Genomic DNA, 27,249 nt, shown 5'->3' on the forward strand with positions numbered 1-27,249 from the left:
TTGCCCTTCTCCCAATATCACACAAGTACTGTTGCTTCATGGAATGGGGAGTGTGACACTCCTAAAGACTTCAGATTCAATGTTGTGCCTGTTCTGGCAGCCAAAGTTAGTAGCTGTGAGATCTTTGCACTCTGACTTGGGAAGGGATTGGGAAGTGTGCTTTGTAATGAGACTGTTGGGATATCCCAGGTATTTGTGTGCGTGGAAATCACGTTGGAAGCAGCAAAGCTTGCTGTATGCCTTGGTACAGCTCGACATATTTTCTCTTCCTGTCAGCTGAAGGGTTTTCTTGGTGCTTGAAGACATCAATGAATCTTCAGTACAAGCCAAAATTTTCTAAATTAGTTCCTAACCGTTGAGAATGAGGAAAGATTGTGAGGATTTAGCCTAATAAAAGCTATTGCTTCTCCCTATGAATCGTGCCTGTCTTGGACAATTAGAGCTACAATAACACTGTTATTTGTGATTATGAACACAAAAGATGTTTTCAGACAGTTTTGCTGTTGCTGCTCGTAAGTCTTCCAAGATGCGGAACAGTGAGAACTAGGAGTCTCTCTGCTTTGGTGTTTCGGTTCGTTTATATTCAGTTGGCTGCAGCAGTGCAACACAACTGTATCCGTGTTCCTCTGCTTTAGAAAAATGTGAGCAATAACAGTGAGAGATTGGCTGAATTCTGTTGGTTGTGGAAGAAGGTTAAAATGGAGAGCAGTTTGGAAGTGGAGAGAAATACTAACATGTCTGTACACGTACAGCCACCTTCACAGCAATTGCAGATTGAGGGGGAGATAGATGGGTGCCTTAAGTTCTCTTCAGTTATACCTGTGTGAGTTGACTGCAAGGTGAAAGAGAAGAGTCACTTAAACATTCACTGCAGATGCAGGAGGCTTTGGAAATGTATTAGCATCACATTACCCAAATACAGATAAAAACTCCAGGGTGCTAGGATAGTATTTCAAGGATAAATCATCTGATAAGGAGTTTCAGAAGAACTGTTCGGACAGATGAATTTGAGGAATCTGATTCCTGTTCAGGGTCTCACTGCTCCTGTAGGTAGTGAGCTCTTCTGTTGCTCCTGCATATAGTGAGCAGTATGCAGTTTCTGACTGGCAGCGGAGACATAAACACTCCAAAGGAGTAGATGAGGGACAAGAACAAGAAGAAAACCCCACCCTCAAAACCCCACTGGCTCAATCAGGAGAATAATCTTAGTCTTAATATGCTTGGACAAACAAGTTTAAAAAAAAAATAAGGAGAGAATTGCCTGGCTCTTCCAGTGGTGCTAGCAGACTCCCTGGGAGCCATGTGCTGTTCCCCTCATATGAAGGAGGAACCTGGGCTCTGTGATGATGAGAGGCTGGTGGCACCAGAGTAAAGATTGAGGCAAGTGGCAGCGGATCTTAGAAAGGCTTTTTTTTCTTCTCTTCCTTCTGCTTGATAAAAGCAAGGGGTTAGGAAAGTCAAACAATAAAAGGGACAGTACTGCACTTAGGGGAGAAACTTAAATATTTACGGTCTGAAGAGAAGAAAAGAGCTTAATTATAATGGCATATATAAATATTTCTTTTGGCTATGGAGGCAGTGATAATACCTGATTGAGCCTTTAGAGTGCCAGTCCAAACAAGGCCTTCCTCTTTAACTTCCTGCAAATACCTCATTCAGCTCTGAAACCCTGACTGCGTATCTCTCCTTGTGTTCTCACACAATTGCAGACTAGTCTCCAACAAGTTTCCAAGTCATTTTGTTGTCTTAAAAAAATTTTGTGACTGCTAGAAATTCAAACTTACTTTTTTAAAAAAACACTGCCTACCTATCCATTTAGGTAAAGTTCTCCTCTCCTGTTCTTGTCAGCTGCTTATGGAAACTTCATCATGTAAATGTTCTTGGTCTGTTATCTGAGCCTTGCATGAAGCTTCTAGGTTTTGAATAGTGTTACAAAGTGATGGAGTTTTTGAGTAGGTTTTCCCAGCAATTTGCAGATGCATGAACTAAATTTATGTTATTTTCAACAGTTTTTTCAATGTGTCTACTTCTAATGGTTTAATAACTTTTATGACAGACCTGTATTAACTTCTACAGAGAGTGTTCTTTTACTGTGGTAATGGCACAAGTTGTTCTTGCGGATGTTTAACCTGTGAAAAGAAGGAGTGAGAAATCTTTGATCGCTGTACTCAAAGGTTTTATTTAGGAGCCTTTTTAAAGATGTGCATCTTAGAGATCGAAAGAAAACATTTCTGTAAAATCCATGATTACCTGAGCTACCTGAACAGCACTATGTAGGTATAAAGGAAATTGTTTTTGTTGTATGCTTTTATTGCAAGTGTCCATGTTAGCTATTTCCTGAAGCAGTGCCTAAGTTCCCAAGGCAGTCTTTCCTCTGTAAATAATGATAATGACTTTCATGAGTATGTCTTGGTGTCATCTAGAGCTCTCCAGTGCTTGTTGTGTAACAGGCTTCGAATTCCTGATGCTTGCAAAAATGGGAAGGCAAGCCGTGGTGAGTATGAGGCTTACTCTCAGCCTCACTCAGCACACGCTTCTGTTCCCTGCATGAAAATTGCATAGAATTGACCTGGAGAGATCAGGAAGCGCACAGGCAAATCTTGTAGGGCCTGGGATGTTTGCCTGCCTGCCAAACAGAATACAAAGTCTTCCAGGAGATTTGACTCTTAGTCTTCTTTGGGGATTGACCTGCCTGGGTGTTTTCTTCTTTCTTGTTTGCTATGTCTAAAAATCAGACCACCATAGACTGAATAGTCCCCAAAGAGTGGGTGTGCTGCATACCATTGTTGATATTTTTAGTAGATTCTGTTGCTGACTGACTTAGTGTGCTATAAATACAGAGTTCTCATCTGGCATGCACTTTACATGTGTTCTAGTAACATGTAATACATTCACCTAAGAAAGCGGCAAGAAAAAATGTAACAATTTATTTGGTTTTACATATGAGGTATTGTTTACATTAAGCAATTATTTAACAAGACTTGACTTGTAAATGGTTTTTAAAACTAGTGGTATTCCCAAACTCTTCCTAGTCAGACTATCATTATTAGTCCCTATGTCAGACTGATTTATATTGTGATTTCATTACAATTTTATAAATTAAGAAGGTGGAGTTTTTAGATATCAGAGGTTAGTTTAGCATCTGGAGCATTATTAATGCTAGTAAATGACATTCTTTCTTACGTTAGTACTAGCACATTGCCTGAACATGGATAAAGGCTATCCTGTGCTTTACTTAAAATACTCCTAGAAGTTCTTCCTACAGCTTGAGTTGAATATGGTTAAGGTGGTTACCGCGTTAAGTGGAATTAAATAGTTACCACACTAAATTACAAATACTCAATGGGAAAAGAGGAGACATACATGCCTTATTAAAACATGGGAGCATCTGTCTTAGAGTATTGAATTCAACGTAAAACTGAAGGACAGATTCTTGCTGAGTTGTGTTGAGTGTAACCTAAATGTAGTTTTTCTATACTGCTAAAATAAAAGCTGTGTCATAGTGTACAGCAATAGATGTGGCTTTCATGAAGTGGATTTAAACCTGGTAAAGGTTTTCACGTGCAGCAAAAGAAAGGTCTGCCTGGAGATGCTTTCTGCAGACTCTCAGAAAAGGCAGATGGTATTTTGCTGTCCTTTGAAAAGAATGGGTTTAAAATCACATATCTGCATTCCAGATGCTGGAAAGCACAGTAAGCATGTGCAACAAGTGACTCAGGGCTCCTACAGTCTCTTGCGCTGGATAACCATGATTCATTTTCAAAACAGAATTGGAAGAAGTGTCATCAAAGGTAGTATTACAGCATTAGATATGAAGTGGCCAAAGATAAGGTTGCCTATGCAACTTTCTTCTGTAGCATTTTAATTTTTCAGCATTGTGATTTTGCAAACTTAATGGCCAATTAGGGCTGGGTTGTTGGGTATTTTGTTTTATCTTTTTTCTTATTTGTGTGCTTGTACGAGAATATAGTTATTAGAGGTGGTCAGATCAGTGTGTATAGATACTTGTTAATTTTTATATTGGCGATATTACTAAACGCATGTAAATTGTTTGCCTGAGTTAAAATAACAAAATAAAACCTTTTGTGAAAACTGAATGAATCTAGAAACGAATTACAGTTCCAAAATAACAAAAATAATTGTAGAACCACTTTCATATTTTTAATGTGCTTTCCCGTCTGTAAAGCAGTAAAAGCCATACTCCGCTCTCACAGTAGAGCCACAAGGCTGTTGCTTGTTGAAGAGAAATGATCCACTGGAACAGCATGAGAATGAAAATAGCATGAAATTCACACGTGTAAAATGGCTGTATGCTATCAAAAAAGTACCCTTTGAATATCTGATTCAGCTGTCCTAACATTTAGATATTAGATGACAAGTGTACTGGCATTGCTTAGCTTCTTAGGTACCAAACTACATTACTCTTCAGTTAGTTTTGTTTGCTTCCTTTCAGCCATGGAGATGCTAGTTTGTATCTTAATGTCTCATATCCATGAATTCGTAGTCTACAAATAGTAACATTTAAAGATGATACCAGGCTTCTTTCTGACCATGGATGTGAAAAGGTGTCTAAATGCTTTTGAAGGAAAATACAATACTGAAACAGTTTCCAGTTTGAAGGAAATACAGACTACATTGTTGACACAAATTGTGTGCTAAAATAAACTTTGGTTTTCATGCACTTGATAAGACCAAAATCCAGTGACAACATACAACTAGGGAGTGGAGGAAATATTCCTTGCAAATGTGGGGCTAGTTCTGCTGTAAACAAAAAGAATAAGGTGGCTAAAGCAATTAATGTGTTTTTTGTTGTGCAAGTATGAGAGATGACGTGTTCAGCGCACATTATCCTCTTTGTCTCTGCAGTTGTAAAGCATACATTTGCATTCAGCTGATGAAGTCAAAAGGAAATAACAAGCACATTTGGAACTGGATGGCAAGAGTTCTCATTTTGGCTTTCTTATGGGCTGGTTGGGTGAATATGACTTTCCTCTGCAGGTATCTGTGATGCTGGCAATCAACCTTTAAAATATATTTATTGATTGGACTTTTTGCTGTAAAGCTTTGTTCAAAACAATTTTACACTTAGATTATATCATTTCTTGACATTTTAATGTTGTGGAAAACTGTTGATTCAAAAGTGGACTAGAACTAAGCTTTATGAAGACCACTTGGGCTTACAGCAGTGCTGAGATTTTTTTGATCCTATCCACACAGATAAGGCAAGTTTATGCTGTCATGGAACCTAAGGTCTTGGAGGGGCTGTCTGTCAAAAGCATTCTAGTTTTTCCATCTTAGCCAGTATTGATTCCCCTTCAGGGACTGACTAGCTTTAATCTTTGGTCAAGGTAATTTTGGCCACTGGCTAATTACTTAAAACAAACAAACAAACAAACAAACAAACAACTTGTTTATATATTTGACCAATTTTCATGTTAAGCAACAGAGCAAAACCAAAAAAAATCAAATGGCTTTGCTGCAGTCCTTTCTTTCAGTGGTGCCAGGATTGGGTAGGAATGAATTTCTCTAAGTTCTTTCCTACAAGTTCTAATCACCACTTAGAGAAAACTCTACATTGAGCAGTCTTTATCAATGCCAAGTATGGCTTGCCTTATTTCCTATAACAGACATGACAAGTCTTCCTCTGCAAAATACTTGATTCTGTACTGCTGTTCTCCAATTCTTTTTAGCTAAACTTTAATTTATTGATGGAAATACTAGCATACAGATTTGATATTTTATCTTGATATTTTATTGGCACAAAATGTGCACTCAACAGCAAAGCTAGAAGTAGCCAAAAGTAAACAAAAGTAAAGTGAATCTCTGTTAAAGTGTACTGGAGAAGTGGTTTCTCCTAGTTTGCTGTCCCCAGGTTGTTCTTTCCATCTCTGCTGTTCATTAGTCAACTGGTGAAATGGCAGGTGTATCCCAAGGATGTAGCCTGGTTTTGAGTGGTGTTGGCTTTTCTTGTCTAAAAAGCCACACAGACATGTTGGTTTGGTGCTTCTGGGTAACCAGCTATGCTGAGAAACAGAGTGCTGGGCTAATGTACTGCCTTTTATTACCAGAGTTTAGAGACAGCTCTAAGATACTGAGCTGAGAATGGGAAACCTGAAATACTCTGTTCTGTGAGTTGATGTAAATTTGGGTATTATTCCATTTTTTCACTTTGCTTTGCTCAACCAATACCTTAACATGCAGGTTAAGTAAGCAAAAGTGATATGTAATTTGTCAATATTAGGAATGCTTGCAAATGTCTTTACTTGATTTATCTGTAAAGTTTGTAAAATGCTTCAAGAATGATAAGTTCTGCAAAATGCTAATTGTAAGATATATCTCTATGGACTCTTTCTCCCCCGCCCAACCGCCCAGTCCCCTCGTCCATTTGGACTATTTCTATGCTGCTTAACACCTGTGTCATGTAGTAACCTGTTCTTAACTGTAGAACTGTTAGCTGTATTGTGCAAGCATTCTTTGAAATATTTTTAAGATCAAAGATTTGTACTGAATATGTGGCTGGCCTGATGCTGTACAGGAAGATTCAGAATTAAAATGAGTGAAAAACATAAGCATCCCAGGAAATGCTAGCCTCAAAGGAAATCCTATAAAAAACACACCAAATTTGTAAGAAAGAGGAGGGGGGAAAAGTCCCTGTGGAAATGTCTTTTGTTATGTTACTGTTACTTAGAGGTAATCAAGATGCACAGATGTGTGTGTGCTGATACAAGTGTTTTCTAATCTGTTAAATTCTTGAGAATCTCTCATTTTATTTATTTTTTATTTTTCCCTCTCTTCTTTGCCTTATTCCTATTTTCTGTGTGGATGAGTCATCTCATTCACAACACCAGAAATACTAACTGAAGTGTTATTGGAAACAAAAGTAAATCTGCAGAAATACTAATTTAGCTGGATCTTAAAAATACTCCTATATTTAAAAAACAATGTTGTAGTTCAGGATTTCTTTTTTCCCTAGAAAAACAGAATTTTGGCTATTAGATTTATTTTATTTTGTAATGTTTTTCCCCTAGTTTTGACTGGTAGCAATTATATTTGTAATGATAATGGGGGGAGGAAAGCTGAAGAAAAGTGCACTGAAATAGATAAATGGTTGTGTATCAAAGAGAAGAGAGGTCATTTTTGATGGAATTCTTTATTTTTAGGAATCTGTTTCTAGGTATTTTTTTATCTTCAGTATTTCTAACTTGCATTTCCCTAAACTTGAAAATTGACATGTAACTTCTTTTATTTTCTTGAGCAGTATTTCAAAGCAGATCTTCCCATGCACAAGCTAAACCAATTTTGATTAAACTTGCTTCCTTAAAGACCTCAATTCAAATGCCAATAAATTAATGCTTTCACCTTTTTTTCTATGCTTTACAGATTTGTAAACTTGCAAATTTACATATCTGTAATTGAATTTCAGACATGTTAAACTCCATCTAGAAATAGGAAAGAGACAAGAGCATCAAGTCAGTACCTTGTTTTTCCTACATTTTCCTTATTGTCACAGCTTCTCTCTGAAATATTTAGCCTTGTGCTCCTTCAGTCAGTGATGATAAAAGTACTTGGTATAGCATTTTTAAGCTATCTGGGCAGCTACAAAACTATGAGGATGGATTTACTCAAGTCAGTGAGTCTTGTGCAAAACTTCTGTTCTCTTCACAAATCTGCCCTGAAGAGTGTAATCCTGTTTGTCAGAAATTGTCATATGGAACTGGCAAGAATTCCTTCTTTTGCTGGAGGAAAGGAGCTCTTCATGTCATCGCAGGAGTCACATCTTTAAATTGTTAGATTTACAGTCCTTGGTGGAAACTCCTAAACAAATTGTAGTGGTGTCTTCCTAACTCTGAAAGTCAGTGGATGATATGAAAAAATGGATCTTCTAACCAAGGTGGAGGAATATCACTACAAGTGCTTGTCTGTAGAGGGATAAGTATACAGCAAAGATAATCTTTGCCAGCTGTTACAGTCAGTTTCCCCAGGTATGGAGTACTTAAACTTTGCATTCTCCTTTCTCACACCTGGTGCTGGAAAACAAGTTGACTTTCTTGGGACTTGCTCTGGACACTATGAATGAATTTTCATGTTCGTTTTTTGCTTAGTAGGCATACTGTATCTTGCAACTCCTTTTGTGCAAAGCTCTGGGGAAGAAGAATGGATTTAAGTCTAAGCAGTGATGTGAGTGGGTGAAAGTCTTTTTTCTGATGATCATAGGTCTGGAAGGGACCTTGACCTAACTGTTGCATCGAAGTACTGAGAGGCAGATTCAGCTAGGTTTAGCCCATTCCAAACAGATGATGTTTATCTGCTCTTTCTTAATGAAACTATAACTCGTTCCCTGGGTCTTTTATTTTGACAACTTTACTATTGGAAAACTTTTCCTAATAAGCAAGTTACTCTTGCTGTTTCACAACCGATTGCTAATTTTGAGTTCATAAGTTTGCAATTGATGCATTTTATTATTTTCATTACAAGTATGAAGGGCTCTATTTTTCCTTTTGATTGTGCTTGACTCTTTCTAGCTATTGGAATAAATACAGTTTCAACCATTTATATAGCCTTGAAATACGACTGAAAAGGCATTTATTGCTCTGTTAGGGTTTAGTATCTCTCAGTTTTCAAATCCACTTGTTTGCTGACTGTGTCTGACAAAGAAGTACCAGGGTGGCAATGAGGCAGACAATGTTTAACAATAAAGTAATTGTCTTAAGATACATGTCACAGTTGCTGTTTCTGTCAGTGACTGTCTGCCTAGCCAGATTCAAGAGGATAGATTGATAACAGAATTTGTTAAAATAGACTTACTTGGAGAGTTGTCTGGCATTACTGTTTGTGTTAGTAAATTTGAAACTTCTTCTTCCTGTATAAACAAAGAAACCAGCTGCAATTATTCTTTAAAACTCAAAGCACCTGACTGGACTGTCAAAAAACTTTCCACAGCACAGGTAAAAGTTAAAATTGTGATTGTGTATACAAACTGGCACTAGTGCAATACAAATGGAGGTGGTTCTCAGTGATTTTACAGTTGCATATGCCTCTTTGTCCTTTGTGTAAAATGAAAGGAAAGCAGTACCTCTGCATCTTTAAGCCATGAGTCTTGCCTAGGGACTGAGAGTAACAACAATTACAAGGGCTTCATTGTGGCCTGGCTGTGGAGGACATACATCATGTATTAATATCTCTATTTGTGTCATCATTGTGGTATCTGGATAACTGAGCTTAATAACAGGATTAACAAAAGGCTAATAATGAATCTCATTTTGTCAGATAAATTGTTCAGCATTTAACACACATGTGCTTCAAAAGCACACCCTCCCCAACCGCCCCAAAAAGCTTCAGGTAACCCCCCAGGCCAGAGACCGGTTCAGCACCCGGGCCTTGGACAGCTCAAGTGAAGTGCCTCTTCCAAGCACCTCTCGCCCCTCCAAGTGCTCCTGCTGCTGCTGGAGATGCTCTGGATTTTCTAGCTTGCAGGAAAAATAAGGTGCCCTTTAAGAATAAGATGTTTTGTTCTTCCCACCAAATTTTTGATTGGACTACTGAATGTTGTTTAAAACGCTAAGAATTTGCAATGGACTGATTTCCCCCAGTTCCCTGTGGTACAGAAAGCAGCATTGACAGCCCTGAAAGTAAACCAGATGGACTTTCTCTGAAAGGCTGCTTCTACTCTTTCTCTCTCCAATTCACAGATGCCCTTGTCATAGCTTTCCAAAATATTGGCCTGCTAGCTTCCTTGTTCCAAGTTCTCTCTCTCTCTCTCTCTCTCTCTCTCTCTCTTTTTTTTAATTTTTCACACAGTTTAAAGATTTTTCTGGAGTGAGTTCTCATTTTCCATCCACAGTTTTGTTAATCTTGTACTCTCAACTGGACGTCCCCACCTGGTTTCTCCTAGAAAGTGGAAGGAGAAAGAGAAGAAGCAGGTTATGCAGGACCTTCCTACATCACAGTGTCTGTTCAGTTTTCTTTGATATTGTGTGACACCACCTTTTTAAATGAGATGGTTAAAATATTAGACCTCAAAAATTAAACCTGGAGAAACTTTGGTGAGCATTAATCTGATACATTTTGAAGTAATGTTAGAAAGCAGCCTTGAGCAGTAGGAAGCTCTCTAAAAGATTAACCTTTTGAAATAACATTAGTTTATCTTGACATCCAGAAGCTGAAATATTTACTTATGAAAAAGGACAGTTTTGCATCCAGTAATGCTGAGGTAATAAGACAAGTTCCATCTTTTGTGTAGAAGAAAGAGAACAAAACATGTAAATATTTCATTGCACTTAATAGCTTTCAAGCCAAGATGGAAAACAGTAATACTTTGATTCATGTGTGAAAATGGGATTTGTAAATACTTCAGTGACCTTTTCCCATTCTTTTTATGACCCTGCCTGCAGAGCGCTATGTGGTTTGAATATTTTTTTCCTATTGTTAAGTGCAGTTTATTTAAGATAATGTGTGCTTTTTCCCCCTACCTACTGTTATCTTTTTACAAATGTCTTGCAAGGTTTTCTTTGGGGGTGGGAGTCCTAAAGTAAATATTATCCCCTTTTTAAGCTGAAGACCCTTTGGCCTACTTCTGTATCATTACACTAGCTTCTGAAAGAACATAGGGAGCTTTATTCTGTTTAGTATTAAACATGTATATTTATATATATATAAATCAGCCATTTTCATTTCTTCTTTTCCCTCCCCATTGGAATAAAAACAGTCAATTTGGGGAGGGAGTGGGAAGGAAACTCTGTAACTTTACTATTTGAATTGTTGGCATATACACATTTCAACTTCTAAGGAAAAATGGAAATACCATCACTAGACAAAATTAATGTTAGAGTTTCTCACTGTCCAGGAAAAGTTAAGTTTCCAAATCAGTTGTCTCTAACTCATAGATAACTTTGCTTTGTTTTGATTGGACCTCTGCCACATATCTTTGTGAACTGTGTCAAGCTATTGGGTAGTTGCTGGGCTTGCCTTCCACTTTTTCATTCTTTTTCTTCTTTTTTTTTTTTTCCTTTAACTTGCTTCATTGCACTTTAATTTGGAGAGAGGAATAGGTAACATGATTTTATTTACAAATCTTTAAGGTCTTTATTGAAGTCATATTTTAAAAGCTATTTCCTTGGCATTCTGATTTTTTTAGGTTTCAGTCAGCTCACTGATTAGTTGAGGAAATGCATGGAGATTGGATAGGGAATGAAATGCTTCTCACATTTGCTTGGTTGGGGGAGGAACCCACCATGTAAATTTAAAATTATTCAATTTTTAGATTATTTTATCAGATTAGTTAGTAGAAGACAGAAGTAGTAGTTTTATAGGAGGGTTTAATTCCTTGCTTCTTTTTTAATTTCCCTCTGCAAAACTCATAAAAGTTGTCACAACTGAGACTTTAAAAGACATTCCTGTATGTCTTATACATATCTTGTATACAAGCAGCTTGTCTATAAAAAAGTAGTCCATTTTAATGCATTTGATATCAGAATTTTTGTCTAAAGTACTCTTAAAGACTCTGGCTTGTGTATACATTTTTTTGCCAGAATATTAATGGACTAGAAGACTGTATTGTCCTTTTAATACTTCGAATTTGTTCCAGAAAGCTTCTTAGCTTATTTTGCTGGATCCTGTCAGCTTTGTCAGAGAGCAGAGTAGGTCAAGAACAGCAACGGCATACTGCTGGATTTGTAATCCCACCTATGTTGTAGGTGACTTCATAACTTTTAGGAATTTTGTTGCATGTAGGAAACCAGTGAGTGAGCTGAAGTGTTGTTTTTTTCTTTTTCTTTTTTTCCTGAAAGTCATTGTATAGACAGTTTTAAATGCTCTGAACTCACTTGCTTGAACTAAAAGCTTAATTTTTAAGGTTGTTTTGAATGTCTCTGATATAAAGACAAAAATTGTCCTGTGTACCGAACAGTGAAGGAGGGCAATTTGCATGTTTATGTTGACTTCTACTTGAAAAAAATTTCCAAGTTTGTATGTCTGTATGTGTGATACAACCCTTCAGACTGCACCCATTTTTACTTTGGTGATATTTAGGCTACCTTCTTGACAGTTTTGATGAATTTTTACTTAGGGACTGGTTCTAAACAAAGAGCAAAATTTGCATCTATTCTACCATGTTCTATGGAAAGTACCAGACAGATAGCATTTTCAGATTAAAGTCTCTTTATTCACAGAACAAGTTCAGTATTCGTTTATTCTTCAGACTTTAGCTGGATGATCTCCCTGAAAAATGAGACAGCTGTTAGTCTTCTGTAGTGTGCATACTGCCCTGGGGAGATGTCTTCCAAAACAGAAACTGCTGTTGTAGATTATAGGATTAGAAGAATGAACGGTACAATGTCTACACGGTTCTAGAAAGCAAAGAAGTAAGTTTAGATGTTTAAATGGCACTCTTCCTATACAAAGCCAGGAATTGTGCTTCTCTCAAGAAAAACAATAAAAGTAGCTTTATTTTATTGGCAGATCTCCCAGTTTTCTGATTTCTGACTTGATGCAACTGCTGTAAAAGACAGGTATGGCAAGGTCTCCCAGATCTCCACTAGAAAGAGAAAGAGTGTGCTTTTGTGATGACCAGCAGGAATGTCACACTTTCTTTGTGAGCTTTTATTAGGTGTTCCTGAAAATGTTAGTTACGGGCAAATTTAAGTAAGAAGATACTGGCTGAACAAAAATGGCGGAGGCTGTGCTTGCATACCTCTGGCTTAATTGTGAACAGGGCTTAATACAGAAGAATTGGAACAATTCTGTCTTTTCACCAGACTTGAATGACTGATATCTGGCTTAGCCTCACTAACTTATTGGTGGCCATACTGTGAAGTTTTGTGAAGTTGCTGTCATTGCAATGACCTGTGTGCAGTAGACTTGCCTTCTGAGGGCTTTTCCTACAACAGAAGGAGTGGATTTCAGCTAATGTCAGTGCAGAAAAGTTACTTTGACCTCTCCATCCCCTAAAAACAAAAATAAGAAAACCTTTTAGAAAATTAGTAACAAAGTTTAAATGTGCAATATTTATCCTTCAAGAGTGTCATGGCATTTGTTTTGTTTTCAAAGAATTTGAAAGTACATCTTCTATCTACTGAATTAGAAATCTTTTTGAAGGACTAATGCTTCTCTTAATTAAAGGAGGAGATCTAGTTTGAAAATGGAAAAATGCTTATAAGCAATGTTAATCCTATGTAATTCTTAAAATCTGGCCTGTGAAAAGTAACAGTGTAACAATTCAGTAGCTAAATACTTGACAAAGTACAAAATCTGTTTGGTTTAGAGGATGACTTGTTTAATTAAAAGTGTCTGTCCGGAGCTATTGTGCCTTTCATAGAAGATTTTGGGAAGTTGTGAAATTTTTTCAGCCCAGACTCAGATGCTGACTGGAGAAAAGGAGTAAACCTGTGTGTCTTGCCCTCTAGCTGCCTATTTGATCCTGTCAGTCTCTGAGTTTTTCTATCCAGGCCTGTTGGCAGGCCTGCTAACGCAGCAATGTGCTGCAGGCTGCTCTAATGTACCACTAGAAAATCTTAAGTTCATGCTTGCTTGTGCTGTGTCTTGACTAGTTGTTGTAGTTCCACATACAGGAAGGGACAGCAATATGAGATGAAATAGTAAGATTGAAAGACAAAAGTAAAGTGAAGGGGTGAACATGTAAAAGAGCCATGAGGAAAGCAGGCTATAACTCTCTCATTCTTTAAGCTGTCCTTAAGAGCTTTTTTCATCTTTAAAAGTAGCATTTTTTTTGTTTAAGCTTTTTATTCTTTTTATTTTAACTGCTCATCACTGGTTTTAGAGATCTCAGGTAGAGCCTGGCTACCTCACTAGGTATAGTAAGGTCCTGTCTAAGAAGGCCATGTTGCCTGGGATGGCAGTGGAATTTTATGTCCTGATTTACTTTTTCTGTGACCCTTGTCACAACATCATTGTGGGCAATTAGGCATTTTTATGAACAGTAACACCCAGAGACTTAACAAGAATTGTCTGACTCTCTGTATAAGCTATGGCAAGTTTCTCGATGCCTTTCTCCACTATACAAAGGAGACATTGCTCCCATCTTCTCCTTTGCTTTTTTTTTTTTTTTTTTTTTTTTTTTTTTTGCCTCTTCAGAGGAGGGACTAATACATACATGCAAACAAATATTTGCTTGTGTTTGCAATACATGCAAGAATATTTGCAACACTTGACATACTGTAACCTTACTCTTATAGGGGCATTCCAGAAATAGAAATACTAACTGTGATAGGTCTTCAGTCAGTTTTTTAAAATTAAAAATGCGGATTGTTAGCATGCTGTAGTTTCATGTTATCTCAATATTCAAATGTAAACTCAAGGCAGTGTCCATTTTTTATGTATAACCCGTGTATGTATCAGTTGACAGATCATGATTTTGTTTGAACAATGAAGATGGAACCGTACTTAAATCGTTACAGCTTCTCTTACCTTCAGTAGTGTTATGGATGAGTGAAGCACTGAAAGCATCTATTTTTTTAAATAGAAGCTGTAACTGGATAAGTAAAAGCATTTTAGCTACCATACCATTTTTCAAACTGGTAAAAAGTCAAAATTTCTGTTATTTGAAGTAATGTGTTCCAAATGTGCACATCCCTGTTAAAACTTAGTCTATGCTGTATATATGCATATGTGCATCTTATTATTATTAGCATGATCTGGTTTGTGTAAACAAGATGTTTCCGTTCTAAGAATAGGTGTATAAAATAGGTACTTATTAGCAAATTCCTCATCAGACAATTTCAACTGATAGACCAATGCTGCAGTTATAAATGGAGAAAAATAGAAAATTTTCAGTAGAAATCTCCACAAAGGTCATCTTAAAATGTGAGCGATGCACAAAATATTTCTTCATGGTTTGTTCAAATAGTGATATCTTCGCCGTGAAAACAACAAGAATTATGTTGTTGACTTAGTTGCTGAGGTAGCAATGATATGGCATGTCATTTGCAAGTGTGTTTATGATACATGGATGTTCTGTTAGCGTAAGATTGCAGAATATGCTACGGGGGTGTGTTATGTTCTCTTTTCACTCTTAATAGAGGTAAAAGATGGGAAATACAGACAAATTTGTCATGATTGAGATGTTTACAGCATGTAAGTCAACAGCTTGATTTTTTTTTCCCCAACTTTTTTGACAATAGTTAGGAAAATTTTGTTGGGGGGGTTATTTATTTATGGGTTCAGTTCTATCTTTTCTGAACCAATTATGTAACTTCTTTACTATTTATTCTGTTAGGCATTTTGCCTGCTTTCTTTACTGTCATACTTCCCCAAGTGTTTTAAAAGGGTTCTGTCTTAGAAATAGGAACTTCTGCAAAACTTGTAATACAGAACCATAGATGCCATATCATTCAGACCTAAGAAACTGCTCTCACATTGTGCTACAAATTGTACATAATTCATGTTAAACACACAAATTCTGTTAAAACTGAGGGATTTAATGATTTAATTCCAATATACACCTTTCTGAAATTAGACCTTTTGTTACCTTTGCTCTTCTCCCTGCTTTGTAAGATTCTTAATGGTTTTGTTAAAAATCTGGCAGCTTATGAACCCACATCCTAGTTACTATATAATAGTCTAAGATAAATATTTTCCAAGTTGGGAGAATAGAGAGGTCAATACAGGGAGGGCGTCTGTTAGCTGAATTTTCCATTAAAAAAAAGAAAAGAAAAGGTTGCTTTATGATAAATAGAGACGTTCAAACTTTTAACAAGTTACTCCCAAAACAAAATTTCTTTGGTCTGAGGATGCATGATATTTTCCAGCCCAGATCTTTCTACTAAGCTTAGTTCTTACTCATAATCATACTTCTGCTCTGTTTGGGGGGGAAAGAAAAAAGAAAAGAAAGAAAGACAAAAAAAAGTGTTTACTCTCAACAATTTAAAGTGAATGAAAGCGAATTAGTCTAGGACAGAGGTTTCCCTGCAGATTTAAGAAACTGATAGCTTCTAGGGAAGACTGCTATTTTGAGAACTGGAGAGAAAAAAATATAGTATATAATAATGCAGGAAAGTCTGTTGTTGTGTTTAGGTAATATAAATTCTTGTATGTATGGTTAAAAAAAGAGATGAAAAACACAAGAAAAATAAGTATGCTTTAAAACATTTGTCCTTGACTCTCTTGAAACTGTATTTTAGTAGGTATAATTTTCTATTACACTGAATGATAAATGTAACTATAACTACTTTGCTATATATATAATTTAATGATGCTGTTAAAATACTAAAAGTTATATCTTAAGTTAATATTTAAACTTCTGATAACATCCTATATAACCATTTAACTTATGTTTACATATATTCTTCCCAGTTGTACTCTTTAATATTTTGTACTCTTGACTTTTTTGTCATTGATTGGTTTTCCCCTTTTTTTCTTTATCACTGCTACCTCTATTTCTGCAGGAACAAGTAGGTTATTGGTAAGTATTTCAACTAAATCAGACTTTACAAAGTTTTGCCTTAGTGAGGACTTTTTTTTTAAACCCTCACTGACTTTGGTAAAAACTTTGTAGACAACAGACAAATTGTCTATAAATGCTGTGCTTTCTCAGGTCTCCATTACTGCCTTGTTTGTGTAGTAGAATAATAGTTTTCAGATTCTCTGAGAGACTTTGTCTTCTGCATGCTTTCAAGCAGCATCCATATCTGTGCTGTCTTCGAAGATGCTGCCTTCTCCTGGGGCTTGCTCCCTTGTTTCTGTCTGCTCAGTTTCAAGTGCAGTGTCCTCTTTGTCTCTCCCATTTATTTTTTTTCATAAGACCTTATAACATTTTGGCCAGTTTGCTCTGAAGATTCCTCTTCATCCAGCAAGATGCTGTCTGTTTCACATGTTCAATTTAGTCATCCTTGTCGACCATTATTCAGCTATTTTCACATCATAACCTCTTCCCTTTTAGCTATCATTAGACTCTCAGCATGGTATTTCCACCCTCCCCTCTCTTATTATCATGCTTCATGTAATTTTAATCAGATTTGTTGCCTTATACAGTACATATTTTCAAGATATTTGCATCTGTGCATTTTCAAAAAGTAGGACTTCCTTCTTTCTTCTGATCTTGGAGCAACTCTTTTGGTACTTCCTTTTCAGTTATGTGATTTCTAATGGAAAAATTTTCTTTAATTCCAGTATATTTTTGATGTTATTGACTTCCTTGACACTATGAGGAATGGGAGGTATAGACAAACTGGTTCCCTTTACAGGAGAATAGGTAATTGTCTTGCCAAATTACTCTGTTACTCCAAAAGGGCCTATGTCTAGCAGTAGAAGAGTGTTATGCTGTCTGTCTCCCCTCCCTCCCTCCAGCCACTTTCCCTGTGAAATGATGATTGGAAAGAAACCTTTTTCAGGTGTTTGAGGAAAATACTTCTCTAGGGGATGAGAGAAAATTGAGGGAGTAGGGAAACCAAGGAAGAAAGAAAAAATTATAGGGGTGGGAGAAACTAGGAATGAGAGAGAATTCTCTCCCCTTATACTGTGGTAGGTAAGTTGAGAAGGAAAAAAAGTTATGGAAATATGTAATGTCTTTCCAAATAAAAGTATTAAGGCTTTTGTGTAGCATTTTCAGACCTCCAAGCTGACTTACTCTGATTTGGCATCATTGGTAGTGCAACAGTTAAGCTTGTTTGCCACGTTAATCCTGCTTGCCATGTGTAAATACATTAGTGCCCCAAATCATTGACCATGCTTTCTGGCTACTTGCTTTTCTAATAATGTGGTTTATTGAGCTCCAAAATGTGTCCAGCTGGCTTAGCTGCATATTTAGATAACTTTGTCAGCCTCCAGAGATCTCCACAAGATTTCTCCAAAGTGTCGAGAACACATTTGTGCACAGGAGCTTCTGGAACGGTGATGGGCTAGTTTCTCCTCACACTAGTGGTAATGCTCGCTCCACCAGTATGGTTGTGTGGGGACCTTACACCTATTCGAGGTTGTCTCTGTCCCAAAGATCTGGTGATGAGTGCACATGAGGAACTGGGTGAGTTTCCTTCCTTTGTTCCCTTTGACTCAGATTTCGGGAGGGAATCCTCATGCTGGAAGAGAGAGAGGATTTTTGGGGGTGTTCTCCCTCCCCACCCTAGGAAAGAGGCTATAGAAATTACAATACTCATCTGGGGAAAGTGTTTACATATTGTGGATGGATGGAGTTTTCAGTCCCTGACTGAAAGTATCTTTCTCGTACATCATAGACTAAAATCTGAAACAATTTGGACTAGAGTGCATGTGGAAGCTTTTTTACAAGGAAACAAAGGCTTGCTCTTACCTTTAAATCTACCAGAAGTAAATCCCAACAAAACTTGATCTTCACATTTATTTTTATTACTGATGTCAGCTGCTTCTGTTCCACTGAGAAGCTTGTGGTCATTGAAAATTATGGATCTGTGATAGGAGATGTGGCATGTCTGAAGTGCAGTTAATAAAATAGTAAGTTAAAGAGTGAATTAACAGCTTACAAATCAGTTTGAACGCTGTGCTTGTCATTGTGCTTGTCAATTTGAAACTGCATAGGCTCTGTAGGAGTTGGATGAAAGAGAGATTTGAACAGTTTACCTTTACTACAGATCCCTGTGCGCACGCACGCGCAGAGCTAAGAAGGTCTTTCTTCTTCTCTTTCTTAGGTACTTGCCTTGATCTAAAATACCGTTCTTACAGCTGTTCCTCTTTTTGTATGAAGAGATGAAATCAGTCTTTCCACAGCTCTTTCCCACCTGCAGTTTCCTCTTCTGGCTTGCAGGATATTTTAGAGTGGTGCTTTTTCCACCTCCCCTCCTCTCTTTTAATAGCTGTATTTATTGTTCTTCACTTTCTAAAAATGTGCCGCTGTCAGTTAAAATCTTTGTCACATTACTTTGGTATTAGACACCTGAAGTTGTACACCTGATATAGGCTTACTTCTGAATAAGAAAATGTGTCATGTTCAGCTTCTCTTCTTGATACTGTATTGTATTATTTTTCAGTGATTGTTACTGAAGATCTCACTTTCCCAATTAACCAGATGACAGGAGTTAAAGTTGTTATATAGTAAGATTCTGTCGTCTTTTATAAGTTTTTGCTTAGGCAATGAAGTATTATCCAAACGTGTCTCCTCTAATTGTTCTGTGGGCTCCTTTGAGTTTATCCTTCCTAAAATAAGTTTCAGCAGTTTTTCATTATTTTATTTATTTCTCCCGCCTTTCCTGCTGAGTGCCGTGGAATCTTAGAATGAGAAAATGCAAGAGAGCATCCCTTGCTCCCCTCAACATGTGTTTATGCACAAAAGGAGGGAAAAAGCCCTCTAGGTTATAAGCACAAAATCAGTAAGTGCTGAAAGGAAGAAGAAATAATTCGTGCTTATGTTGTGTTCCTTAAGTTCTTGTGATTTGCTATTCTCTCCCAAATTGAGAGAAGTACTCCTTTCATTTCTTTTGTCTCCAGAAGTCTTTCCAGATGGTGCCGTATTCTCCTGGCTTAGACCACTGACAGCATAAGAAAGGATAGCAACAAGGAAACCAGACTCATCATTTTGCTGAGATCTTTCTACCTTAATAAAGAACTTCTCTACATGAAGTAGAAGCCTTTCTCCAAGTTTCTCCTTGTTTGGAGTTGCAGCATTTAGAAAATCTTGTTTAGATTGTTCCTAGGCAATTGGTAAATTGGTAATGCCAAAAGAAATTTGGGGGCCTTCCAGCTTCTTAAAGACATTTAAAAAATTGTCAGTTCTCTGTTCTTGAATTTAGTGTAATTTAATCTTCATATTCTCGTGGATGGTAAGAGCGAAGTTGCCCAGTAAGGTGCTAGCTTTGTTAAAGAAATTCACTTTCACAGGCAAAACTTTGGGCTTTTGTTTTTAAGGAATTACTCATTCTATTGTTCCATTTCAGTTGGCTGAGGGGAAGAGCGAACTGAACTGTTTGGCTACATAACTCTGATAGACCATGTAGTCTTTACTGGTTTTGTTTGTTTTGTTTTGTTTTTGAGCTTTGCAAATTACTTTTTAGAAGAAAGGGGTAACACAATTTTAACTTGACCGGCAAGACTTGACTTCAGCAAGAATCTGAACTACTTCCTTCTGTTTTTCTGCTGTTCTTACAACCTCACTTCATAGTCCTCTACACAGTGGATATAAAAGGAAGAAATGGAAGGAGTAGAGGCATTTTATCTTCACTTTAGTAAAATGTTTATTCAATTTCATTTTACATTCTCATTAGCAAATTTGGAGAATATTGTCTAGGTGAAAAAGTAGGTGATAGCAGAAATAGTTGGAAGAAATCCTGTAGTTGCTCTGGGAGAGCAATTCAAACGGAGTACCATAGTGGTCTGCCCTGGGTCTGGTTGCAATCTTTTTTAAGTATACTTTTAAAAAGGGGGATATAATGCCAAACTTGGAAGTTCTGAAAGCGTGGTGGAGGGCAAAGTTGGAATTCATCATTGTCTTGTGACATGTTAGAGAAGTGTTCAAAATGGAAGAAAAAAGAAAAGTGAAAAGTACTAAATTTGAGGAGAAAGAGAACACACAAGTACAAAATGGGACCTGGTTAGTAACAGTTCTGCTGAGGATTTAGGAATTGTTACAGGTCATGAGTGGAATGAGCTAACAGTCTGTTGGTTTGTTTTAAAAGTGTGTGTGTGTGTGTGTACAAACATGTGTGCATACACACACAAAGAAGGATATGATAGGTAACTATTCATTTCTGGTTAGGACTTTTGAAGTCTTAGCCTGAAAGCTGCCCAGTTTTGGCAATGCAATATATTAAGGTTGGAGGCAGTCCAGAGGGCACTGATAGGAATAAAAGTTTTAGACATCAGGGCCTGTGAGGAAAGGTTAGGTGGTTCAATTATCAACTGTTTTTCATGTCCACTGAAGATACAAGAAGGAACAAACCTTTTTTGTAAGTGAGGGCTGTTAGATCAGAGATAAGGGAAGATTTTTCTGTCTCTCTGGGAGTAGTTGATCAGCACTGTAGGTTGTCTAGGATGGCTGTAAAATCTTTCACTAGTTGATTTTATTTTTTTAAAGACAGATTAAGTCCCCCAAGTATATTTACCCAGTTTCCCAATATGGGAAGAACACAGTGACCTCTTGAGGTTCCTTTGAACCCTTTTTCCCTGACTTTGTAAGGTCTCTTCCATGGTTTCTTTTTTATGTGTATGTATTTTTTTAGCATCATTATGCAGGCTTTGTTTGTGTGACAGTGATCTTGCATACCACCGGGTGTTGTACTTCCAGATTGTATATACTTATTTTTCTAAGTACTGGAGAACAAACATAAGTAGGTACTTTATATAGTAACATTCCTCAAGCTTACTTTTGTCAAACACATTTTACAGAAGTATGTGTACGTAATGTTTTTTTCCTTGCGTATTACTTCTTTAAATGTAAACCAAGGTGGATTTATCCTTCTTACTTGATAACACAAGTATACATAAACTTACAGTACTATTTTTTTTTTTAAAAAAGGACATTAGGTCTCCGTATCCTTTTAGTTTGATCTTGGTGAAGTTCTAGTTGAGGCTTTTTCTGCTGAAAGGTTACTCTGATCAGGCTGAGGCAATCTTTTGAATTAGTGCTGATTTTATTCAGGGTTACTTTTTGGGCAATGTTTGGTTAGCGTTAAGCAGTAGTAGTGGAAGGAACATCCATTCTGTGCAGTTCTTAATAAAGCTTTAATACGTTTCCTTTATGTGCAGTTCTATGACACTCTTCACTGTATTGTCTGCAAGTTCTTTGCTCTATTTTTCCCCACCGCAATACATATATAGCAGGATTAGTGCCAAAATGTTTTTGCAAAAAATATGGAGTCCAGGAGTTTGATTTTTGTTGGTTTTTTTATTATTATTTGTTAGCTTTGCTGTGAACTGAACTGCAAGTTAAGCAATCTGCTGTTTGCAAAGCAAGGCAAACACAGCAAGATATCAACAAAAACAGGTTGAAGTTGGTATGGATAGAGTGGGTGGCCACACATCAACTTGTCCCTTTGGATAGTTTCCAAACCTGTCAGAAATGAAACAGTTATTAGTTCTGTAAATGGATGTGGGAGAAGGTGGGATTTCTTGGCTACCCGAAGACTCATTTGCAAAAGACTGCAGCAGAATCTGGGGAAAAGTGATATATTCAAGAGAGAACGGGGAGAGATAATTTACCCCTGAATACTTAAGTCCCACTACTTAGGGAGGTTTAGTTATTTCAAACTTTCTGTGCCATCTCAGGATTTTTTTAGTTGCTTTACACCTACTTTCTGTTCTTTCTTGTCTGGTAGTTGTACTTTTTTTCTGGTGGTTTTAAGTAGTAAGTTACTTTCAGTATTGTACCCAGGCTTGTTAAACTAAGTGATGGGCATATGTGAGAATTTTTCTCAGGGTCTCTTAGGCATACACTTGCAGTAGTCAGGTAGCAGTGTATGCTCGATCGATTCTGGAAGAAAGTAGTTAATTGAGATTCATAGTTTTTACAGGACACTTCACCTGAGGCCTTCTCATCTAATGACTACTTCAGTTTCGTTGTCCAGATGCCTGTGAATCTATTGTTTATCTGCAAAATTCAGTGAGGCAAGTCATGTAGAGACCAAGTTATTATTGACCTGTCACTGACTGTTTCGATGTCATGTGAAACTTAAAAGTTATCAGAATTGCTCCTTGAGTCTGGTGGTAAAAACAAACATAGGCTATAAATGTTTTTCGCCTGCAGGGCAGTAGCACAATGGAGTCTTTGTTCTTTTGGAGTACTTAATTGTAAACTGGGTCATGAAACTATTGCCCTCTGATTTGAGGAAAGGTGGGAAAATACCAGCTTTTTTAAAAGACCTTTAACTGGCTTATGGGCAGTGTTGAATGTTCACATATTAATCTTTTTCAAATACAGTTAAAAATTACTAAATATTGTGCCTATATTGAAAATAATTTGTCATTTGGGGATGCTAAAGGAGTTGGAAATGATAATATCCTTCCCACAAAACATGCATGTGCATCTCTTGGGGAAGATAACTAAATTCAGGAGCTGGTTACTGCAGCAGAGTATTGCAAAGGAATGGGAAGTGAGATTTCACACCTTTCCCCCCCCCCCCCCCCCCCCAAGCAAGTATGAGAGTTCAAGGCATTTTTCTGCTGTCTTACTAGTCTCTGGCATACAGCAAAAACACCTTTTCCACAAAGATGCCTTTACCCCCAAACTACTAAATTGGTCCATAAGGTTTAGCGAAGTAGTATTCCCTGCCTCTTGGTTTCTTTAGGGCATTGTTATGGATGCTGAGCAGACCTGCAACATACAGATCTCAGATTTGCTGTGCTAGGAGGATATTTGTATTTGTTCACCAGTTACCTCCAGATCCCCTTTAATTCTGGACAAACTACAAGATGCTGCATAGTTAAAATGTTGACTGTTTCCTGGATTTAGGGGAGGAGTACAGATATAGAAATGGATGTCAGTCCCATCCATGGTGGTATAGGCATGGTGAGATGGATACTCTAGCTGGATAACCAGAAAGATATCTCCTAGCTGTCCTATGTATATGCATGGTTTTAAGTAAAAGCTTTGTATTGCTTTCACTGATGAGGAGTGCATTTACTATTATATATATATTTTTAAATCATTATATATACCCAAACTCTCTGTAGTGTTTTATTTGGATTCAAGTCTTCTCTCCAAGGATTCCTGGGCTGTGTACCTTTTTAATCTCACCATTACCTTTAGCAATGGTCCCAAAGACCTATCAAGTGTTTCCCTGCTGCCCCCATCACTCCCTATTAGACAGGCTACAAGGCTTCTGTCCAGAAAGCAGAGGCAACCTGTTAACGACTGTCCTGGTGCTTAACTAGGTATAAACACAATTGTTAACTTGCTGTGATGCCAACACTCCCTTCTGGCACTGCAGCAGCCAGTCTGCAGTCTATAAGGAAACTATGTGCTATTTTAAAAAACAAATTATTTTGTTACTTATAGAAACATAAATAAGAATAATGCATGGGTCTTAGTTTTTGATTATGACTGAACATAAAAGTAATTAGGTGTTTTGGGCTGATGAAAGTTGAGAAAGAATTTACCCTTAAGTCAGTTTTTGAAGAAAACCATAACAAAGTAGTACAAGGCAGTTACGGATGTTTTTTTAGGGGGGTTGGAGAACTGAGATACTAATCTCTAGATTTTAGTCATATTAAGATGCGGCCTAGGGGAAAGAGGCTATATAGAGGCTGCAGGATTAGTAGTAGTTGGCTAAAATTTAAAGAACTTGAAAATAATGGCAAAAACAAAAAAATAGGGAGAGAGAGAAAAATGAGTTTGTTTTTTGGGGGGGAAAGAGGGAAAGCGAACACTACTTTTGCAGGCCGTTCACAAGTTGAAGTGGGCTTTATACCTATTTATAAATTGCATGACAGAGAAACTTTTATGTGGAGTGATGAACGGACAAATCTTTTTACAAGTACATTAATCCTTTCAACCTGTTTTTCCAAAGATATGTTTGCTTGTTTCGTGCATGTAACTCTTGTTTGCAAAGATGTGGGTGTGCGGAGAGGCATAAAAATAAGGAGAGAGGAGAGAGATTTAAACTGAAATGTAACACTGGCACAAGAACAGATAGATATCAACTGGTTATGACTAAAATAGAAAGAATCAGAACTGTACTTTAAGCCAGGAAGTGGTTTCCAGTGTATATGTTCAGTTGCTGTTCGGAGTTCCTCCAGTTATCTGTTTTGGCTTGTTTCCTATTAGCTGCACCTAAAAAAAACAGAACAAAACAAAACAAAAAAACACCCCCAAAACCTTTCTCCATAAATGAAGTGTATTACTTCTATTGAGTACTACTGCTTCAGGTTAGTTGCTTGATGCACACCTGGATAACAATTAACAGCAAAGATCGAAACTCTCAGGCATCAGTAACTTGGAAGCGTGGGGCCATGTCACTTGACCTCCTTGACTGACTCAGCTGCGCTCTGGGCTCCCAGGGTTAGCAGTGCAAGGCCAAGGGACGTCAAGCAAACCAGCCTGGGAGCCGGCCTGCATGTGGTGCTGGTGTAGAGGTGCAGTGGCCACTTGGACATGCTCACATAAATACTCTTCAATAACATCAAAGAAAAAGGACGTTTTCTCCTTTGCAACTGAGCACAGGTTTTGAATATTTTTATGTAGATACTGCTGCTGCATGTTATCCTGTATGTGCACTCCTTAATAGCTGTTATATTTTAGGATCACTGTTAGTGGCTTTTTGTCTCTCACTGGTGTGTTAATTATTCATCAGATCAAAATCACTCTACCACTCAGACTTTACTGTGTATTGTAAAACTTATCCAACCAATCTTATCCTTTAACTGGAAGGCTACTGTCATTGGTAATGACTGAAATTAAAGTATTAAGAGTTTTGTCATGGACTATTATGAAGTTGCATCACGATCCAGACTCTGTAATTATTCTTTACTTCATATTGCCTCCAGCTGTGACCTCAGAAGCTAAACAAGGCCATGCATGGCTAGAATGAGAGAAGCCAAACAAAAACTCAGCGCTTCAGGAAATATTAGTGAATGAGTAGGTGAGGTGGCACCCATGAGTTAATGTTATCCCTGTGCCCCAAGCCGGTAAGGGATGCTGCAGCTTGCAGGATGAGATGTAAATTTGAGTTCCTTCGTTAAAGTTTCAATAGTATTCCTGGAGAAAGTAAAGATGTTAATTCAGAGCTTCTGTCCAAGTTCAGATTTTAATGGCTATGTTCTCTCTATGTTTCTAATTTCTGTTTTCGTAGGGTCATGTTATCCTCCTGCTCCTGTCTTAAACTGTTCTTAGAGTTGTTGTGAAAGTGTTTGCATTCCAGCGGTGGACATGTTTGTGATAGGCAACAGATTCGTTTGCAGATGCGATGGTCCATGTGAACATTCTTGCATTTTGAAATCTTTTGAAATCAAGAGAATTATATTTATGTAAGAAATGCCAGGTCAAAACCGAAATGCTGCCCTATGGCTTTTTTGGCTTTTAATGTGTGCAGAAAAAGTTTTTTTGGCTTGAATATAAATATACAGCTTTGCAACATGATCATGTGTAGTCACACTTACATATTTTTATCTTTCATAGGATTCAAGTGCCCTGTATGTTCAAAATTTGTATCTTCTGATGAAATGGATTTACATCTTGTGATGTGTTTGACAAAACCAAGGATAACCTACAATGGTAAGAAAGAAGTAAGCTGATAAGTATTTCTCCATTTTAAACATTAGCATGATAATAATTCTTCATTAATAAGATGCTCTGGTAATTAAATCTACTGGTCGTGACTGGACTGAGAAATGCTGTATGCTTTTTGCTTATAGTTTGTTTTTTCAGAGTAATTTCTAATTAACTTTTTTTTTATACTGCATGCCAATATAATTTACACTGGTGACTCATACTACAAATATAAAGTTATTCTTATTTGAGTGTGTTCATTCCATTTTTGGACCACAAGATCAGATATTGGTCAGTGCAAATGTGTACTTGCACCTTCTTCAAGAAAGTGGCTTGGGGGGGAGGGAGGAGCTAAATAACTTTTCCTTTCATGAGCTGATTGCATATGTGATATTTCAAAAAGACTGGTAGAGATGTATGTCAGTTTTTGTGTTCTTAATGAGACTTTTACCAATGTCAAACGAATCACCTGTGATAGCTCCTTTTTTTTTTTTTCTCTCATAACACTAAGCTCTCCTCCTAAGTAACCTTTGATGTAGGACAAACAGGACTTTTGCCACTGTCAGGATCAAACCTTTCTGCCAGTATTGCTTAGGTTGACACTCAGAGTTCTAAGAGAAGCACGCAGAAAAATGTCATGAAATTAGGAATTAGAAAATTTTACTGAAATCTTAGTGCCTGTTTTGGCAGCTGCCCTGCTGTTATAAAATCTTATAAGTGCCTCCTGAATGAGTTTATTGCTCACAAGTCATCAAATATGTAATACATGAGAACAGAATACAATTAGAAAGAAGTTATAGAGAAAGTGGAGTCAGTGTGTCTTTGAAGGTGCACAGTGAAAGAATGAGTGGCAATGGATGCAAGTTGCAGCAAGGAAAATTCTGATTCAATATAAGGAAGAACTTCTTCACGATGGTGGTCAAACATGGGATCAGTGGCACAGAGAGGTTCTGCAATCTGCATTCTTAGAGATAATCGGAAATCAACTGGACAAGACCTTGAGCAACCTAGCCTAAGCTGGCCCTTCTTTGAGTGAGGGGCTGGAACAGAAGACCTCCAGAGGTCTCTTCTAACATAAATTATTGTGTAAATAACCTAAACAAAAAGAGTCCCAGAGAGGGACTCTTTGACCC

At 37.3% G+C, this 27,249-nt stretch overlaps 1 protein-coding gene and 1 long non-coding RNA gene across 3 annotated transcripts in view; one reads left to right on the forward strand and one right to left on the reverse strand.

The window, feature by feature from the left end:
• The window catches only part of ZNRF2 (zinc and ring finger 2), a 63,545-nt gene that overhangs the window by 5,460 nt on the left and 30,836 nt on the right, over positions 1–27,249 (forward strand). For both annotated transcript variants that reach the window (XM_064506110.1, XM_064506109.1), the window contains exon 2: positions 26,027–26,122. In XM_064506110.1, the coding sequence (XP_064362180.1) occupies positions 26,027–26,122 (96 nt within the window). The remainder of the gene's footprint in view (positions 1–26,026; positions 26,123–27,249) is intronic.
• Positions 21,711–26,141, reverse strand: LOC135327455 (uncharacterized). The gene is made up of 3 exons (XR_010387597.1): positions 26,008–26,141; positions 24,590–24,682; positions 21,711–21,964 (listed from the first exon to the last, which is right to left on the reverse strand). It is a non-coding gene; the product is annotated as an uncharacterized LOC135327455 (long non-coding RNA).

The sequence above is a fragment of the Dromaius novaehollandiae genome, chromosome 2 (genome assembly GCF_036370855.1).
Source record: "Dromaius novaehollandiae isolate bDroNov1 chromosome 2, bDroNov1.hap1, whole genome shotgun sequence".
In the NCBI taxonomy this organism is placed as follows: domain Eukaryota; kingdom Metazoa; phylum Chordata; class Aves; order Casuariiformes; family Dromaiidae; genus Dromaius; species Dromaius novaehollandiae.